We start from the raw sequence: 20993 nt of genomic DNA on the forward strand, positions 1-20993 counted from the left end.
CATTATTACACTGCTTGCGGTTAAAATACATGAAATATATATATATATGGTCTCCTATAGGCCTATATAATATTAAATGTATTTGTTTAATTTTCTTCGTATATAGAGGCCTATATATTGTTTGGAAATAATATTTAATACCTGTAATATAATGTAATATAATATAATATCGGCATAATATAATATAATATAATATAATATAATATAATAATATAATATAACATAATATAATATAATATAATATAATATAATATAATATAATAAAATATAGGCCTAATATATTATCTGTCAAACTAGTAAGCTAGACAAACAGAAATAGATCAAGGTGCTTAATGAATAACAGTGTCTAGTGAAAAAAAAAAGCATAATCGCTCTCTACAGAAGTTCATGTTTCTTATCAAGCTTAAGGTTTAGTCTACTGTAATACATGTTGACAGACAATTATCATAGTGAACTCTGACCACTGCATCACCTTTCTAGGACACTCATTGATTTTCTAACTGATAGACAAAAAGGAACAAATTAAAATGCATCAGTACACTTATTGTTTTTGTGCCTTAGCCTGTATGCGTAGTTAAAAATAAATAAATTAGGCTACATTAATGAAAAAATAAGTCGATAAGTGGAGTGATTTAAACATATTTATACATTTTTAGCATTATTAACGTAAAATTTTTAGTGCTATTTTTTTAACACATCTAGTCTAAACTATTGAAGTGAATGATGAAAACATGAGGAGATCTTACAGCGTTCACTTAAAGTGGGTGGGTTTAAATGCTTACCTTCAGCAATGTGAGCACTGTAAACTATTCCCATACCGTGACAAATCTAAGAGTTCAAACGAACCACAAATACTACATTTATATTAGATTTACTTACCAAACAAGTTATTTTCCTGGCTTGAAACAAACTATGCCGATGTTCTCTGGATCCCAAAATCACTTTCCTTGACTTGCAGCTGAGCCTTGTAAACTACAGCCTTGTCGTGTAGCAAATGAGCGAATTAAGCCATTGAACAACAGAACGCAACTTGAATCACTCCTTATAGTTAAAAAGCAAGATGAGAGAGTGGCAGATGAGGCTGATTATGCAGGTATAGGGTAAATAGGCTCGCGGAGTGTGAGTGCACTTGGCTGTGGAGGGTTGGGTTGGGGGAATTGGTGGGGGACGGGAGGAGGCGTTAGCCGCCGTTTGGGCTCACACGAGCGGGAAACACTAATCCCATATGAAGAGGTCGCTAAAATGTGATTAAAGCTTGACGTTTACATTCTCACTTAGAGATGTGTGCGATTTGACAGCCTAATTCGATTGTGGAAAGACTTTAACTGTCCTTAAGAAAATAGTAGACCGCGACGATTTATATTCCCTGGCTCTCCTGAGAGCATAAATACGTTTTTGCATTTGCTTTGAAATGCATATATGGTATAATAAAGTCATTCAACGCAGGTAAGTCATAAAACTACTCAAGATGAGCTTGGTAAGCCGTATTTATTGTTAATTTTAGAAAATAGACAAGATGAAACATCATTTCCCACAATTCCCCTGCGACGCCGGCAATAAAGCTCGGCGCTGATTGGCCGTCAGCACAACACAAATGACGTTTTCGTATACGTCACTTCCGAAACAATAAGAGATTCGGTTGAGACCTTTAGCGCTCCTTGGCTGAGACAGTTGAATCTCATGAGTGTATTTTTGTTTTATTCTGCAAAGGTCTTAAAAACTGACCATTAAACCCTTCGGATCAGTACTTACAATACACTAAAGGTAAATTGTTAAAACGCATATAACGAGTCTTCTGTTAACTTAGACGTTAGACGTGTAACCAGTGTTGTAACTTTAGTAAGCACACTGATACGGAGCCGTTAACGTTTCCTAAGCCTGACAAAAGAGAATTTATGGATTATTACTAGTCGTTTCTAAAATCTAATACAGTTACAAAGTAGTCGTAATATTCATACCGGTAATAAACTCAGGATTTGTCGTAAGTAGAATAGGTTTTGTCTTAAATTCTAGATTTAAAGCACAACCTTCCTACCAGCCTACCTGGGCAAATCTCATAAATAACTAAACCTGTTATTAAGACACATATTTAGCATAAAGCAACATGTTTAGGAACATTAAGACTTTTTTCATTGTGAAATTATTTCCATGTCTCTCGAGCACCTTTCCCCTCTAAATGTTATTAAAAATATAATCTTCATTACTGTATACTATGAAAAAAAAAAAAACATACCGATTTAATTTTAAATTATTTATGCATAATGGTATTATTAATAATTTAATTCTAAAGAATTTATTCATAATGGTACTATTTATAGTTCAATTAAATTAGCCAATTTATTGTGATTACTGTTTATAATAAAACATATTATAATTAATATAGTTTAGTCATGAGAATCACCATTGAGAATAATGGTGAAAAAAATGTTCTCTAAATGGTCTTTTTTTTTTATTACCAAAAATGTATTATGTTTATTTGATATTTTGATTAGATTTTTTTATTATTATTATTATTTGTTTGTTTGTTTTAATGAACTATGAGGTGTTCTTTTAATAGGTTTTTGTGTGCTGTATCTGTGTGCAAACTTAATACTTTGGTAGTGTGTACTGTCAAAATTTTAGTGTATGCATCAACACAGTAGTCAATATATTTTAAGTTGTATTTAATTTATAGTTATATTTTCATATTTGTCTTTTCAGTCACAGACTAATCAAAGATTTCCTGTTGTTTCCAGTAGCATGAATTTCTCAGAGGTCCTCAAGCAGTCCAATCAATTGTGCAAAGTTTCTCCTAATGGGAAATATTTGGTAAGATGTTTTTCTTACAGCCATCAACATCATCATATGATTAATCAAATTATGGCCATGATCAGCACACTGATCTTACAGTTTCTTGTTAATCAGCACATTTAATTTGGACTTGTAGGCCACCTGTGTTCAGTACCGCCTGGTGGTCCGTGATATCAACACCCTTCAGATCCTGCACCTGTACACATGCCTGGACCAAGTGATGCACATGGAGTGGTCCTCTGATTCCCTCTTCATCCTTTGTGCCATGTACAAAAGAGGACTAGTGCAGGTATGTCAAGTTGCCCGTTGCATTTATTGATGCACTTTTACCTGATTTCAGTCTGAGTATATTCAGACTTTATCCAGAAGTCTTTAAAACGTTTGAAAAGTAATATCACACGTCTCCTAGAGCTGCACGATTCAGGATAAATTGAGAATCACAATTTTGTTTTGTTTAAAATAGAGATCACAATTATCCAACAATTCTGAATAGAGAACTATATGAAATAATGTCATTTACTAGAGGCTCTGACAAAATGTTGCTGCAGTCTTTTTAAAAAAAAAAAAAAAAAATGTTTGAATAATTTGAATTAATTATTTAAAAAAAAAAAAAGGTTTGAATGAATGATTCAATGACTCACTCATAAAGACTTCATTTGTTTCATTTCATTACTGGATAAATTGCACTGATTGCACTGGAAGGGCGCTTTTGCATAGTTTGTGCTTGTTGTTTAATAATCATTTGAAACTTAGCAAACTGGCAGTAGTAATGATTTATCTATAAGTCTGTCATGGAAAAATAATCCTTAAAGCTGCAGTCTATAAGTTTTGCCTCTTTGTCGCCATCTCTGTTTAAAACCTGCAATTGCAGTTATTTGCAGAATTATCATCTTTACGTGGGTTGTGCATCGGCACGGCTCCTCAGCGCGGATGAATCTAATGTTTTGAGGAGAATGTGTGGATACTGTACTTTGAAATCAAAGATTGTAGTCTTGGAAGTATGACCAAAATATGATTAAATGATTAAATCTACTGATCGCTTAGCTCGGATCACATCAAACCGTGCAAATTATTGTTATATTTTGTTCTCAAATTGTTAATATTAACAACATCAGCATTGCGTGACTATGTGTATTTAGTGTGTTTTAGCGTTAGCTGTAGATTTAAATTTCTGTACAGTCTAATCTCTAGCGTTAATTAGTCAAGTTTAATTATTGCAGCTGCTGTGAGAAAAGGCTGTAAATGATCCGTCACCTGCCCTCACCATAGACTGTATAAAACAGATCCTCACATGTCATATAGCCTACTAGCTGGGACTCGTTCTTTATGTAAACAGATAGAGTTGGTACCAAAGTCGGTACTTTTGACAATCGGTACTGAAATTTTAAAAATGTGACGCTTTGAGCACTGTTCAGCGGATTTGTAAACACCTCTGATTGGCCATTGTGTTGACAGGCTCATCGGATATGTCTGTGATTGGCTACAATGATCAACGCATGGGAGCGTTTGAATTTTAAAAGCGTTTTGAAAGTGTGAGTGTTTGAAAGCTGGCATCTATCAGCTGACTGGTCCGCGATAGACGCCTGCTTTCAAATGCTCCCGTGTGTATCTGCGTAAGCGCTCAGTGAAGAGCGTCATTGATGACTATTTACAACGCTTTTGAAGCATTGATCAATGAAGCCAATCACAGACATATCCGATGAGTGCCTGAACACAGTGGCCAATCAGAGGTGTTTACGAATCTGCTCAACGGCGCTCAAAGCATCACATTTTTACAATTTCAGTACCGACGTGGTACCAAAGTCGGTTCTTTTGACAACTCTATAAACAGACGTGACGTAATGACACAGAGACGAACGGCGGCATGCTCGAATTTCCCACGGAAACCTACCAGTACCACTCGGATTAGAAAACATTATTACAAGCTTACCTTTGTGAATCGGCTTAAAGTAAGGAGATTGTTTTGAACGCTGGCTGGTTATGTACTTGCTCAAAAATTGATTTTGGATCATTTTTAACCAAAAAAAGTTACGGACTGCAGCTTTAATTAAACAATCAAATAATCAATTAAAAAGGAATTTAAACCTGTAAAATATTAGGCTGTAGCCACATTGGACCAGCAGTTTGGAAAATGGATGAATGGATGATTCAGCTGCGGGCGCCATCTTCTGGCAAGACGCAGGAATTCATTCAGCACGACCCTCACAGTGCATTATGGGTATTCTATAGCCGTTGAGCGTAAATCAGTTGTACACACGTTATTGCTGTGCATTATGGGATTGAATGAGTGCAGTCAATAATGTCCACTATGGGTTCGGACACCACTATAAGTGGCTGTCCCCTCAAATAGTGCCTATTTAAGGGTATAGGGGGCAATTTTGACACAGCCACTGTTTTTGAATGAATCTCTTGAATGAATGATTCAATGACAAATACATGTTTTAAGTCACTTGTTAATCTTTCAATCTCAATCTCTTTGTTAATCTGTTAATCAAAGTCAATCTTTATTTGAATGTTACTTTCAAAAGGTGATTTACTCTATTTTGATCACTACCGTCGACATCAGAGTTTATATGCGAATTATAAACTTTTATCCCAGTACTTGTAACATATAAATAATGATACTGTGTGGTTGAAACCACTGTTTGTAAAGCTGTTTCATACCTGTACATGACAACTGCTCGCAGAATTGTTGTCATTTAGGAATAAGATCGCATGTGTGTATGAATCAAAATCGTGATCTTTTAAACTTTTAATGATTGGAGGTCTCATTCACATCTGTTGCACAAATGGTACGAGCTAGACACCAATTTGAAAACTTAGGGTAAGGCGTTTGCTCAAATAACTCTTGTTTCAGCCTAATAACTTTAAAGTATTAGGTATAACTGTAATTATTACTTTTTCAACAATTAGATAAATTCTTCTCTATAGGTAATTCACACACAAAATTAATTACCTTACCTTTGTAAGGGAAGCCAGCGCCAGTCTTTCATGTTGAGCCTTTCAACAGGGATACAGGACTCAAATATGTTTGTTACTGAAGGACCTTTTGTGTTTCTTTCTATTTGCTCTCAGGTATGGTCTCTAGAGCAGCCGGACTGGCATTGTAAGATAGACGAGGGTTCTATTGGACTAGTCTCGTCACGCTGGAGTCCTGACGGGCGACACATACTCAACACCACTGAGTTCAATGTAAGTATGGCAGTAGGAGGAGTCAGTTCTGCACCGTGTCAACTGTTGCTGCACATAAATAAAGACCAAAATAACAGACAGTCCATGGACAGGATTCTTCAGAATACACTGTTCTTCTGAAAATTACTTCATATGATCTGGTTAATTATGCAGAATGTGAGAAGCAAAAAAAAGGAACAAAAAATAATGCCACCATATTTTGGACCAATAGCACTAGGTGCAAAATACGATGGTATTTTTTGTTATTGCTTCAATCTACATAAATAAAAAAATGGCCATGTTCACTACTGCCTTAAAAATTTGGGGTTGGTAAGATGAAAGAAGTCTCTTTTACTAATTAAGTCTGCATTAATTCAATCAAAAATACAGTAAAACAGTAATATTGTGAAATATTATTACAATTTAAAATTCTATTTAAATATGTTTTAAAACGTAATTAATTCTTAAGATGAAAATTCAGCTTTACCATTACTCCAGTCTTCAGTCACATGATCTCAAAAATCATTTTAATATAGTGATTTGCTGCTCAAGTATCATTTCTTCTTATCAATGTTGAAAATAGTTGATATTTTTGTGGAAACCGTGAAACTTTTTGCAGGATACTTTGATAAATAGAAATTCCAAAAGAACAGCATTATTTGAAATAGAAATATTTTGTGACATTATAAATGCCTTTACTGTCACTTTTGATCAATTTAATGCATCCTATTCCTTACTGAATAAAAGCATTCATTTCTTTAATAAAAATCTTACTAAACCCAAACTATTAAACTGTAGTGTATTATGAAATCTTGATGCCACTCTCTCTCTCTCTCTCTCTCCTTCTCTCTGTCTGGATTACACTTGGGCTGAGTTCCACAGTAGTCCTCTGTCGCCTGAACTTGATTCCAAGAATTACTGACAGGTGTTGAGATGATGGACAGCTGTGTGTGTGTTCACCATACACTTGGAATGAAGTGTCTGTCTGTCTGTCTGGAATTCTTGCTCTTTGTCTAGTGTGTGGGTGAATGATGGCTGTACAATTGTCTGTTGTCTTCCATCTGACGTCTATGTTACAGTTTTCCACACTATCCGTTTTAATGACAGTGTTTATGAAAGTAATTTTACAACGGTCATGTTTAAAGCAGCTTATCAAGGTTGTCTAAGGCAGTAGTACATATTCATGGCAGTTTGAAAATTGGACAAAGGCTGAAATCACAGACCATTCAAGTCAGCTTGCTTCTCTAGTGTGCCACCTAGAGGAGTGCCAACTGAACAATATAAAGGTGGCAAGTGCATACTAGATTTCTAATACTGGGTCATTCCGTGTCAAATCAACCAAATTTCAGAAACTCCCCCTTCTCAGATTTTTGATTTTGTTAATATTTTTTCAGAAGAAATACAAAGATAAATAGTGATTAAAGCCAAAATATTAAATGTCACAGATGTATATTTACTGAGTAATCCATTATTTTGTAGAGGGGGGTCAAAATTACCATTTTCACCTAAAATTTGGAGCCAAATTACAGGGGTAGGTCTATTTGTCAAATCTGTTGACTTCAGAAATTATATGCCAACAGTTAGGGTTAGTTTCAATTTAATATGCCAACATTAGTTTCATTATATGCCAACTTAATTATTCAGAGAAACCTCACAGCTGAAGCTATAACACAGCTTTTCTACTGTAGATGGTGAAACATTTAAGATGAAATTAAATTTATTAATAATATAATATATTATAATATATAGTCATTTTAAGATTAAATATAACTTAACACGATTATAAGGTCACACAGAGAAAGTGCTTTTTGCTTATGTGTGGTTTCAGTTGTTCCTATATATTTTCATAAATTTAGAATAAACTTTAGTACAAAAGTTTTTGGTGAATCATGATTTGTTTGTGAAAACTTTTTTACGCAGATTTCACACACAAACTTGTGTGTACGCATGCTTAGTGAATGAGACCCATTATGGACATGGCTTTGTTCCAGTAACAACAAAACTGTGAATATATAGTTTGTTCCTCTCCAGACATCAAATTCCGCCATGTAAATAGCAATCTACCATGGTGCGAGCACAACTGGCTTTTAAAGGGAATGGGAGATGAGACTCTGATTGGTTTATTGCACGTTACACCCAAAACACACCCATTACTCATTAAGAGAATAGGGACAACCCTTTTGAACAATGCGCCGGCCAACCATTTTTCCCATCGTTAAACTAGCAAAAGTGGATTCGGACACACCCTGAGTGCACTTGCGTCATGCGCTTTAGATCATGCGCTTAGATCGTTAAAATAGGGCCCTTTATTTTACATTTAACTTAAGAATTTTTGCTGCTTGTCCAATAGGCTTTGTCAGTTAACTGATACTGGGGATTTTCTGGCACTTAAACTTGTTCGTACACCACTAACCTTAAGGTTGACAACTTAAAGGTGCAAATTGGGTTTGTATCATTACATTTAAATATTTATTTCTCTATAATGTTTTTTTTTTTTTTTTTGCTTTATCTTCACAGTTGAGAATCACTGTCTGGTCCCTATGCACAAAATCTGTATCCTACATCAAGTATCCTAAAGCCTGCCAGAAAGGTGAGTGCATGTGAGTAAGTGCAGACATTAAGTGTCTGTACTAGTTATACTAGTCTGGGGTGTAGCTAGTTTTATAAACCATTTGTCAGAGAGGAGATGTAAGGACAGGGTCACAGAAATATGAATCATGTGAGAGTATTTACCTGTAATATAAGTCTTGTCCCTGGACATCTAGCCAGACGTGAGCTCTCTCAGACAGCTGGTAAATGGCACATAGTCCTCATAACCCTCCTGTCAACATGGAGTGAACTTACACTACAGAAGACATTAGGTTCATATCATGCATTACTGCCAGAGATTCTCATTTTCTGGCCAGCAGCGTGTGGATTCAGCTATCTTTCACCTCTGTCGCTTGTGGATTGAGCTGTAACCTTCAGATCAGCTGATGGAAAACTTGTGTTGAAAGGTGTTTCTGTGCTAGCATTGTGTTGTCTGTCTAACAGAGTGAATTATGAAAATTTTAGTCATTTATTGTTTGCAGTCTAGTGTCAAAGTTATGGATCACAATTCCATTCATAACATAATTGACCTTCGTCCAGTGTTGGGGAAGCTACGTTGACACTGAAGCTCATAATGTAAAGTAGTTCAACAACAGTCAAGTTAATTTTTGAAAAAGGAGTTTGCTACCCCACAAGCTACTAACAAAAATGAGAACTACACTTAAGATACTTATTAAAAAATAAGTTAAAGGGTTTGTCCACTTTCAAATAAAAATTTCCTGATAATTTACTCACCCCCATGTCATCCAAGATGTCCATGTCCTTCTTTCTTCAAGCGAAAAGTAATTAAGGTTTTTGATGAAAACATTCCAGGATTATTCTCCTTATAGTGGACTTCAATTGGCCCCAAACGGTTGAAGGTCAAAATTACAGTTTCAGTGCAGCTTCAAAGGGCTTTAAACGATACCAGACGAGGAATAAGGGTCTTATCTAGCGAAACGATCAGCCATTTTCTAAAAAAAAACTAAAAATGATATACGTTTTAACCATAGACGCTTGTCTTGAACTCTCTCTTTCTTCTTCTGTATTAGAATTCCAGCAGTGTAGACGCTGCTAAGTGTATTACTGCCCTCCACAGGTCAAAGTTTGAACTAATGGTTACATACTTGCACTAGCATATTGTATATGACAATTTAGCCAGCACACTTATCCACCTTTTTCCTGACGAGCCTACTGCGTTTGAGATTATGGGAGGCACTTTCACTGACTGAAACAAATCATTTCAAATCATAAGGCTGTGCTACAAATAATCCATATCAGTCAGTTTGACCGAATGAGCTGTAAATATTCCTTCATTTCAGACGTCAGGAGAATAACATAATGCTTGGTATTTTAATGTGACGTGGTATAACAAGAATATTTATGGCAAGAGCTCTTTTCAGTTAATGCATTTTTTTCCTCCAAATTATTTGCTTTTTTCCCCCCTTTTTATTTCCCTGTAACAGTATAAAAAAGACAACATATACTACGCATCTCTGGTCTGCTCTCCCAGTTTAATTTACAATATAACTCACGAATAATTCACTGGAATGCACTAAGAATCTCCAGTTTTTCTCCCCAAATCCTCATGTCTTTTTCCAGGTTTGTTTTCACACAGATGCTTTAAAATCGTCTCCCCTTTTCACTTCTATTAGCAGTGTTTACTGGAATGTTTCTAAAGCAGGTAAATCTGTCAAAATGATGGAAATCACAAATATCACTCAATGCTAAATTTAATGAACATTTTTGATTAAGGTTATGTTATATGTTACAATACAGATATATATTAAACAGTGATACTTAGCACGTCCGTAATATTGCTGCCGAAATAATCAAGTTTTTGGGGTTATTCATGGTCTGTTGTAGTAATTTGTTCATGCTTTTACACTTTTAAATGTCCTTATAATGTTCGATGGTTGAAGGATGAGTTGAATAATGTCATCTCATTGTACCCATTTTTTTGAAAATGCTTATTATTGCATTCATAGAGCGAACCTTTCGCTGATTGTTTACAGTTTAACAGAAGTTACTCCCATAATTTGCACAAAGCGTCGTGGGGCGTAGGAAAGAGGTGGATACTATAACAGTGCCCCGGTCAGTTGCTGTGCGTGGAAAAAGCAACCACAAATTTCACGAAACACAATCTGTAGAATATTTATATTTATATATAGAAGCTCTCATTTATGCTTTAAATGCTCAAATGTGTTTCAGGTATGGACTTCACTGCAGATGGCCGTTATATGGCTCTGGCGGAGAGACGGGAGTGTAAAGACTACATCAGTGTGTTTGTGTGTGATGACTGGCATCTTCTCAGAGTGAGTGCAGTTATACTATGCATTGTGTCAGATCTGAGACCTAATGGTTAACACGAAAAGTTGAGCAGGAGAAACAGGTTCAAATGCAGCCTACAGCATGTGCTGATATTTTTTACTAATACATTTTAAAGATCAAATGTTTTATCTGTTAAAATTAGTTGATGCTTGGCTTTTCAATCTTTTAGATGCCATGACCCCAAAATATGATCATCCTCATGTGAGAGAACCCCATCCTAAAATTTAAAAGGCAGCTATATATTTTCATGCATAAAGATCCCATTAGTACTGTGAAAAATTAATATTATAAATGTTTAAAAATATTTAGTTTCTATTACATTATGTTTTTTTCTACTCATTGTACTGTTACATGTAAGTTAGATGTATATTTGATTCATTTATTCTTATTTGGGCTGTGAATTTAAAATTTTTAATGCATTTAACGCACTTGCCCTGCCCCCAGACCTACATTTCGTACAGTTGACTGATGATGAATATGATGCAGGGCAACAACTCACTGCGTGATATAGCCTATAGACTAGCCAAAAAGACATTTTGTTAAATACACGCGGATGTTATGGAAAGTGATAATAATAGGCTAATCCTTTCTTCAGTTAAAATCTGATGACGTGTTTTATATCAGATACACATTGTGTAGTTAAATATAAAGTTTACTCTGTTCTTTTCCCAGTTCACCTGCCCCTTACTTTTATGAATTTCGGGAGAAATTGGTGAATTTAGGCTTTAATCCGACAGATCCGATTCTATAACTGAGGTGGCAGCACCCATCGCCCATTATAAATCAATTGACATGATTTAAACGACAAAACACATTCAAATATTTTGCTGATTTATGTTTCTGGGATAATTTCTCAGCCAAAATTGATGTACGATAAATTTGCGATTAATAAGATGAATTAATCGCCACATTATATAATTAATTACATTAAAAATTGTAATTGCTTCCCAGCCCTAATTTTTATCAAATTATTTTAATCAAATGTATTAATTTATTTAGTTACTTAGTTTAATCTTATTTATTTATTTGTTTATTTATTTTTACATTTTTACACTGCCTTTCTTATTGTAATGTATTTGGTGCAAGAAACTAGCATTTATAAATGGACTTCCATTTTGCTATTTTGTCTGTAGCATTTCGAGAGCGAGACTCAAGATCTGGCAGGGCTGGAGTGGTCTCCTAACGGCTGTGTGCTTGCGGTGTGGGACAGCTGTCTCGAGGTAAAGAAAATCAATGCTTATGGTCACAAAATACTTCTTTCACTACCAAAATCACTATCAGATTGAAGTTTTTTGGAGCAATTTTGGGAAGCTCCTGAGCGCAATAAGCATCAGATGCTCTGAGAATGATTGATACTCTTTTTTTCTGATGCAGACACAGGGTTTTGAATGCCTCTTATTATTGATCAGCAGAATTGGACTTTTTGTCATCAAAACAATTTGTTTAATAAAATTATGAAGTATTAACTAATCTGTTTCTCTCCGCAGTATAAAATTTTACTATATTCGCTGGATGGCCGCCTGTTGTCTTCCTACAGTGCGTATGAGTGGTCTCTAGGCATAAAGTCTGTCTCTTGGAGTCCCAGCAGCCAGTTCTTGGCCGTTGGCAGCTTTGATGAGAAGGTAGGAAATCTATTAAAAAAACTGATAGAAAATATCTGTTTAATATAATATAATCTGTATAAAAGAGAGTTTTGATGGGCTTTCCATCAGGTTCGGATCCTGAATCATATCACCTGGAAGAAGATCACAGAATTTGAGCATCCAGCCACTATCGTAAACACCAAAGCTGTAGGTGTTTTTCTCCTGAGTGCATGTCTGAGGGGAGTAGGACTGTTATTTTCAGTCCTATTTTCATTTGGTTCCTTGCACAAAACTATGTTATGACCTCAAAACACTTTTACCATAGTGCATGATTTGTAAATTTGATACATTTTAACATTTGCATCACATAACCAGTTCCATATGACTTTTCTGACATAGTAAACTTGCTTGCTACAACAACCAAAGTAATAAAATGTTGCCAGATTTACGTTCATCTTCATCTTTTTTTCTGACCGAATACGTTTTTTTTTTCTTTCTAGGTGGTATTTAAGGAAGTGGAGAAAAGACCTGTTGTGGGCAGTGAGGATCTTTCTATTCATCAGCTGACTATGGATAATTCACTATTTAGCACACAGAGCAAGTGTAAGTTTCATTAATCTTGTGTACAGTGCTTGGTAGGTAAACTATGTTCCTAATGTGAGGAGGGTGTCTGTTGTGTGTGTTTGCACTAACGTTACCTGCTATGCTGACAGCACTGTCTCGGTGGACGGCAGAGATTTAACTTGGTTGCAGGTCATTAAGAATGAGTAACTATTTTTATTGCTGGACTACTGACAGAGGTCAGCAGATACACTACATAAATCTCACCAACATCATAGTAAGATCTCATGTTACAATCAGACTTAGCACCGGAACTCTTTACCCTTTTGAAATGATGAGTATGTTGTACTATGTAGACATGCTCTAACATTTACGGTGCAAAGCTCTCTCCAGTCCATCTTGAACATTTGAAATGTTTTTTCATGTTTCATAAACTTGAGCACATTTACATGACTGTACATCACGTAATAGGTTAGCCAATCATAACAGAGACAATTTACATATATAAGTTTTAAAGGTACAGTACCAAAGATTTCATAAAAACATATCCAGGCTATATTTCACCCCAAAATTTTTGGTAGTTAACAGAATATGTTTATTATATTTTATAGTAAATGGGTCAATGACGTGACGGGTCATTTTTTTTGTCCAAAGGCCTTAATAATAATAAAAAACAAAGATATGACATCCAAAGTATGTAAGGTAGTACACCTAGATCTCTTTTATTGAATCCAAAAGGTTTTAATTATATTTTGCTACATATAAAGGTATTTTAAAGATTTTGTCAAAAGGTAATTCGGTTTAACCGTCCAAAGGCCAATACAGCCATTTCATTTGTGATTAAAATATCTTAAAATGTAATAAATGTATATACTTTTTATTCAGGTATAATTTTTAACATCATATATCAACATAGTGCAAAATGGTATTAAAATTATGTGTAGAAGTCGTTGCTTTGTTATGAGAAAGAATGAATTTCATTGATGTCATTCGGAGTAACCAATATAAAGGGACCATTTTGGATCAAGTCATGCGGTCAATATCATTTGACAGGATGTGACATCATTCAGACACCTGCAAAGGACCACATGGTCATGAAGCAAAGTAACTAACTCTCTTTTAACTATTTGAAAATTCATGTTTTCACTTGCTTATACACATGTCCCGAAAGGTCATTCGGTACAACCGCTATAAAACATGGAAAATGTTGTAATATTTTAAAAACTTTTACTAAATATAAAATGTTTGATTGTCCGTTTGCTAGTTAGCAAGATATCAGCCTGTTAGCATTGTTTGAAAATATCGTCATTCGGTATAACCAAAAGGGTCATTCAGTAAAACCAAAATTTTGGTTAAACCAAATGACTTTTTTGGATGAACAAATGTTGTCCATCTTGTAAAAAATGACAAAAGCAGTGTTAATTTATTATAAAAACCACATAATCTTATTGTTAACACTCAATAAAACTTAAAAATTATTTTTTTTTTACACTTTTAAAAACCTTATTCATCAATGACCCAAATACAGTGATTATTTTAAAATTAAAATTAACATAAAGGCAGTACAGCAAATAGTACTAAAACTTTAGAATTAAAAAGAAATCAAATATATTTTTCTATTATTAATATATACATTAATACCAGATTCTGGTTATTGACCTAATACATACTAAGGAACATTAATTATTTTTAGTAGCCTAGATGTGCATTTACAAGATGTTATATATATGTAATTAGCATTTGGACTGATGCACTAATTACTCGTTAGTGTATGTAATTTTTTAACCACAGAATTTTTGTTGAAGCAAGCAAATCAGCTTTTTGGAGCAATTTTGGATAGCTATTGGTATTTCTGAGTGCAGTAAGCATAAATTAAATATATATAATATTATTATTAATATATACATTATTCTCAGAATTAGAATTTTGGGAAAATCACTATTTCCTTGGAATTTGGAGTGCATTATTTTGATCATAGAGAAGGTGGAAATTGATAATAAAAAATCAAGATATGCAGTGTTGGGTAACACACGTTACAAGTAAAGCAAGTTACATAATCAGATTGTTTTTTAAGTAATTAGTAAAGTAACGCATTACTTTTAAATTCACAACAAAATATCTGACTTACTTTTTCAAGCAAGTAATGCAAGTTACTTTGTTTTCCCATTTATTGACTGACAGCTCCTGTCCCCATGTTAAGAGAAACTAAGTACGCAATTAGTTACTTTTTAAACACAAAATTGTAATGGAAAAGTTACTTTCCCCAATACTGAAGATATGACATTTTGGTGCAAGAAACATTGGCTAGCATTTATAAGCAGATTGCAAGGAAAAAAATTAATGCTACAAAAACTGTAAAATATGGCTTTAGCATTAATGCACACAATCTGTAAGTATTAGTGAAAGAGATGGTGAAATACAAATAAATTATGAAAATTATTCTTTTGCATTTTGATAAGATAGACTTCAATATCTTGTTTCAGATGAGATCACACAACTGCCAACCCAGGTGCCAGTAATCAAGCCCGATCCAGACCGTGCAAACCCTAAAATCGGCATCTCTGCTATGGCTTTCAGTGCTGATAATCGCTACCTGGCTACAAAGAATGGTGAGGCTGTGTATGTATTCATGAAACTATCATGAGTCCTGAATCAAGCAAGGTTCCCACCTTTCAACATATGAATTTCTATGACTTTCTATGACACCTAGATTACTAGGTGCAGATTTTTAAACATTTATAGATCACAAAGAGCGATTTCTAGTTAGTGAATTATTTTAGAGCTGTGCATAACTACGTATTCACTCAAGGCAAGACACTACAGTTAAACAAAATGTAACTAGATATCTCTGTAGTTTCCCCAGTTGATTAATCACAGTACATTAAGACAGTTGTTTTTTATTACAAGTTTTCTGAAATGTTTTGTTTAAATATGAAGCATTATGTAATTAAATATGAATAGAATAGAAATAGAAATCTGAACATTTCATAAAGCAGGTTCAAAATTCATTGTTTCATTTTGTTGACATTAGAGTTGACGTTTTTTAGGGGATTTTGGAAATCTCTTTTAATCACTCCATAAATCAGAAAAAAAAAAAAACTGTCAACAGCTACAAAAAACAAAATCCTGTGTCTTTAGGAATAAAGTGTTCAACATAGTGTTCATTTTGTTAACGAAATCTGACAAAAAATGTTCGTTGACATCCTTTTCCATAACTAAGATGAGAGATTGACAAGACAACACTAACATTATTAAACAATAACTGTGACTATATCGTAGATGAAAAAAGATGACTAAATGTAGTTATAAAAATAAAACTTTAGCAAAATCTCTCTTTGTTTTTGTTGAAAAAGAGGAGATCTGGCAATCTCAATAAATACATTTACGCAGCTCTGTGTGACAATATAGTCTATTTTTTTTTTTTTTTTTTTTTTTTTTTTTAATAGAAAAACATTAATTTAATTTGGAATGATTTAAATTACTATTAGGAATTTCACCATTGTATTTATTAAAAGAAGTTTTTTTTTTTTGTTTTACCAGTTTTCATAATGTAGAAAAAATGTATTTATATGATAAATTTACAACAAAATATCTAAGTTAATTTTTCAAACATGTAATGCGTTACTTTGTTTTCCCATTTATTGACTGACACCTGTGTCCTCATGTTGAGAGAAATCGCATTACTTTTCATAAAAAGTAAGTACTGCTATTAGTTACTTTTTAGGGAGTAACACAATATTGTAATGGATTACTTTTAAAAGTTACTTTCCCCAACACTAAAGATATGACATTTTGATTGAAGAAACCTTGGCTAGCATTTATAAGTGGATTTATTAGTGGATTATAAATAGCCGATAATAAATCAAGAAACTAGATGAAGTAAGATAAACCATGTGTATAATTTGACACTCTCTTGATTTGTGCTTATAGGTGAAAGTGCAATAATTCTGATAAAATGTAAAAATAAATTTCTCAAATGACAACAGTCGGTGTGATTATAATTTTGAGCAAATTAATTGTATAATTATGCAGCATGATGAAAATGTGGAAATTTTTTTATTAACTAAACCTAAATTGCCCAGACTTCTAGTCTTTTAAAACTTGACTAAACAGAAACAAGGTTGACTAAATGTGATAAACTAAAAAGTACATTTGACACAAGACTAAGACTAAATTTAAGAATAGCTGACAAAATTAACACCAGTTCAACATATATGAGGCGATTTTTGAACAAACCCCTCTGTAGAAACCTTTAGAATATAGATAATAAAATTTGCTATAAGTGCTACTGAAAATTTCCAGGCCCGGAAATCGCAATTTCAAAATTCACAGAAACGTTTTCCATTCCACCTAGCTGTGTAGTTCATCTCAATCTTCATGCCCCTTGTTCAATTTGGCAACAATAGCCATTACGAGAAGCATTACATTCTGCCAGTGCCATCCTGGATCGGATTTTCAGAGCCATTTGGTGCCGTTGCTTCCTAGGAAATTCCCTCGCATTAATCAGACTTTATTCTTCCTATTCAGATGTCCTAACAACTGTGCTTCGTAGGCTTGTGTTTGTGAGGGTGTTGTTATTGAGATGCTGATGGTTTCCAGTGACACTGTGTCCAACTTCTGTCAGATAACATGCCTCAGAGCCTGTGGGTGTGGGACATGCAGAGACTCGGTCTGCTGGCTGTCCTGGAACAGACGGCTCCTGTGCGCTGCTTTGTCTGGGACCCACGCAGACCTCGACTGGCTCTCTGCACCGGAAACACCAAAGTTTATCTGTGGTCGCCAGCTGGCTGTGTGTCTGTGAATGTACCAGTTGAAGGTATGGATCCAGTTTCACCACAGTGCATGTCTCAACATTACTTTCAAACAAGCTTTTACACTATTGCTTAAACAACACTTACAGTTCTGTGTTATAAAATAAAAATGTTTCTCCAATGACAAGATTTATTTAGCTTTTTTCTCCCCTGAATATTAGCGGCATTATGTCACAGCATCATATGCGAAATGAGTCAGTCTCTGTTTTTTGGAGAGTCTGCACCTGTCACAAAATCGTGAAGATGAAATATCATGATTTTGTTTTTCATATTTTCTCTTAAAGTCCCCCTGCAGTCAATAATTTTATCCATTAAAACTCATCTTTGATGACCAAAATGACATATTTAAAAGTTTTTTCCTATAAAAAAATTTTCTTCATGCCTTAAAATAGCTTGAATGTAACTCTACACCCTTGCCTCATTTAATATACGTGGATAAATGAATATGCAAATTAGCCCCGCCTCCACTCGCTCACACCAGCTCAGAGATCCACTCGGTCAACTTACTGAGATAAACGCTACACAATGGTATCGCTTTTACAACATCGGACACATAACAGTAATTAATATGATTAGCGTTTTGCTTGACTACATTATCAAACAGCTAATAATGTGTTGCTAATGTTACACAAACCATGTTCCCATTCGCGAGTCAGACAGCTGCCTTCTAACAATCAGTATCCTTAGAAACGCTTTGAACAACTCAGAACGTCAGTGGAGAAAGACATATAGTTCATCATAACAGCATAATAAACATCATACTCCCGCTATATTGCTAAATCTACACGATTTTTCATATCAACAGAAAAATACTGGGATAACCTGACTTATTGAGACTCTCCTGCTTCAGATCGGTCATGATTAATGATATGCTAAAGCCCGCCGGCACGTTGACGTGATTGGTTACAAAGTAGTTTGTGACGTCACAGACACCAGCGATTTGGTTTGAGACTGTCTTTTTTTCACTGCAGTTTTAAAGAGAAAATACTCAGCAATGATGCTGATTTATGAATTTGCACATGGTTTGTCTTAAAGCATATTAAAAACACCACATAGACATATAAACAACATTAAAAACTTGATTTTCACCACAGGGGGACTTTAAGTGGCTTAATTTGACAAATATTTCACCACATGGAGTTCTAGATGAACATAGGACAGTAAATTTCCATGTAAAATATGTAAAAGATGTGCAAATTGTGCATAGGCAGATGTTTTTGCCCATTAACCATGGTAAAATCACTGTAATGTACAGTCTCTCATTGCTTAATGCTTTATAAAATGACAGCAAAGCCAGTATGATGAAAATGTTCCATAATTTAATTTATTAATAATCACCGCAATCAATCTAGGAATACACAACATGTTGTTACCATATCAATTATTGGCTGATATTAGAGATTTTTTTGTAATTTAATTAAACATGCTTATTAATTTTTTTTTATATTTAGATTTTTAGGTTACCTTTGCTGTCATCTAATTTTCATTTAAGTGAATCTTTAAAAAATAAATATATATGTGTGTGTGTATATATATATATATATATATATATATATATATATATATAAATTTTTTATATATATTTTTAAATAATTATTTATTTTTAATTATATATTATATATTTATTGATTTTAGTTTGTAGTTTCATTTATGTAGACAAAATAGTGTTATTTTTTACATTTTATAGTTTTTTTTATCTGCCATAACTTATCAATTATGATATCAGTCATAACATGATAATAATTTACAGCTTTTCGTATTGGCCAGAATTGTAATATCAGTGTATCCCTGAGCAATTCTTTCATCCATTCGTTAGGCTGATCACTGTTGCCATTCATTCTATAAGGAAATTATTTCTTCAATTAATATCAGGTTTGAGTATATCAGCCTTTTTTTTTTTTTTTTCAACTTTTGATCGTATATTGTTGTTTTAGGAAATATGTTACCTCCTAAGCAATACAGGAAGCTGCTTGCATAAAAAGAAGTTGTGTGAAAACATCTAACTTCTTCCTGTGTGTTTCCTCACAGGCAGTTTTCAGGTTCAGTCTCTATTTTGGCACTGCAGTGGCAGCTCACTCATCCTCCTCTCAAAAGAGCAGCTCTGTCTGTGTTACATGGAAGCAGAGGAGGAGAAATAAACCAAAGCACTCACACTCCCAAGAGTCTCTTTCTACAATACAAAAATCTGCTTGCATTTGAGCATAAGACTCGTGTAAGAGATCTGATCTCCAAAGAACTCTAGACAAAAAAACACTGTGTCTGGAAATATACCTCAGCACTTGTGTGGTTTTCTGGTAGGGTTGACACAGTGTTGGTTGTCAGTACACCACATGCTATAATGAGTAAAATATTTATCAGATGTGTGTGATTCTACCGCACCAACCTGGTGCAAATGAACTGCTTTCACTCAGATCTGCTTCTTAAGGCCTTAGACAAGCTAAATAGCTGTACACGTGCTCTGTGAAGGACCAAGTATATCATACAAACAAAAACCAAATGTATGTCACTTTAGATTTGCTGTGATTTTTAGATGAATGTGAGTTGTTGTGAATGTGAAGCTTTTGCTTCATGACAATGTCTGTAGAATTTCATTGTTTTTCCTAAAAATGTTTCAAAACTAGAATTATTTTTATAAAATTTAGATCTATTTGTAATAAAGTTTTCTACATTGTTTCCCATAATTGTTTTTCTTTTACAGAGATTACAAGGAAGTCTCACAACACCTTTCACAAAAATGCCTATTACATTAGTTTGGATATTGTCTAGATGTTTCGCTTAGTGATGATTCTTATTACTATAAAGACTATTATAGATAGATTACTGTAATATGTCTAAAAATTAAAATAAGAATTTTTATTAAATCAGCAATACAGTAAATACTACTAGTATGTATACTTTTTTTTAAAAAAAAAACGCGCTTTTTAATAGGCCTAGGGCTGAGTAAACAATATCGATTTCTCGATTTTAATCGATTCTCATTTCTACGAACCGATATCGATTCTTAAATCCCAAGAATCGATTAGTCTAGTCTGTTTTCAGTTGAATGAACAGAACATGTACGCCTCCCATCCAATAAATCGCAATAATCTTTGTGCTTTGTTACTTTTTATATGAAGCAAAGTCTCAGATTTCAAATGACGTCTTAATATGAGATTAAAAAAATAAGTACCATTTTGGC

At 34.0% G+C, this 20993-nt stretch overlaps 2 protein-coding genes across 11 annotated transcripts in view; one reads left to right on the forward strand and one right to left on the reverse strand.

Moving 5' to 3' along the window:
* Positions 1-1024, reverse strand: part of tp73 (tumor protein p73) — a 48065-nt gene extending 47041 nt beyond the window's left edge. For all 5 annotated transcript variants that reach the window (XM_051902697.1, XM_051902693.1, XM_051902695.1 and 2 more), the window contains exon 1: positions 880-1024. The gene's annotated coding sequence lies outside the window, so the exon portion shown is untranslated. The remainder of the gene's footprint in view (positions 1-879) is intronic.
* wrap73 (WD repeat containing, antisense to TP73) lies at positions 958-20488 on the forward strand. 6 transcript variants are annotated; one of them, XM_051902707.1, is made up of 13 exons: positions 958-1093; positions 2736-2808; positions 2927-3079; positions 5866-5982; positions 8479-8551; positions 10741-10844; positions 11994-12080; positions 12348-12482; positions 12573-12650; positions 12944-13046; positions 15488-15613; positions 17629-17820; positions 19844-20488. In XM_051902707.1, the coding sequence occupies exons 2-13, from the start codon at positions 2740-2742 to the stop codon at positions 19951-19953; spliced, it is 1347 nt and encodes a 448-aa protein (XP_051758667.1). In that variant the 5' UTR covers positions 958-1093; positions 2736-2739; the 3' UTR covers positions 19954-20488. The 6 variants fall into 6 exon arrangements, with proteins under 6 accessions (XP_051758667.1, XP_051758663.1, XP_051758664.1 ...); XM_051902703.1 differs by lacking the exon at positions 958-1093 and adding an exon at positions 1157-1446; XM_051902704.1 differs by lacking the exon at positions 958-1093 and adding an exon at positions 1157-1446 and having other exon boundaries at positions 2739-2808.
* The last annotated feature ends 505 nt before the right edge of the window (positions 20489-20993 follow it).

Source organism: Ctenopharyngodon idella, chromosome 8 (assembly GCF_019924925.1).
Source record: "Ctenopharyngodon idella isolate HZGC_01 chromosome 8, HZGC01, whole genome shotgun sequence".
NCBI classification, from domain to species: Eukaryota; Metazoa; Chordata; class Actinopteri; order Cypriniformes; family Xenocyprididae; genus Ctenopharyngodon; species Ctenopharyngodon idella.

What these genes read in the sequence shown, in the direction of transcription:
- wrap73 (XM_051902703.1), top strand. Translation starts at nt 1,412, where the DNA reads ATGCATATATGGTATAATAAAGTCATTCAACGCAG. An exon ending in ACAAAAGAGGACTAGTGCAG is followed by an intron (nt 3,080 to 5,865) that starts GTATGTCAAGTT and finishes ATTTGCTCTCAG; the next exon opens with GTATGGTCTCTAGAGCAGCC. An exon ending in CTATCGTAAACACCAAAGCT is followed by an intron (nt 12,651 to 12,943) that starts GTAGGTGTTTTT and finishes TTTTCTTTCTAG; the next exon opens with GTGGTATTTAAGGAAGTGGA.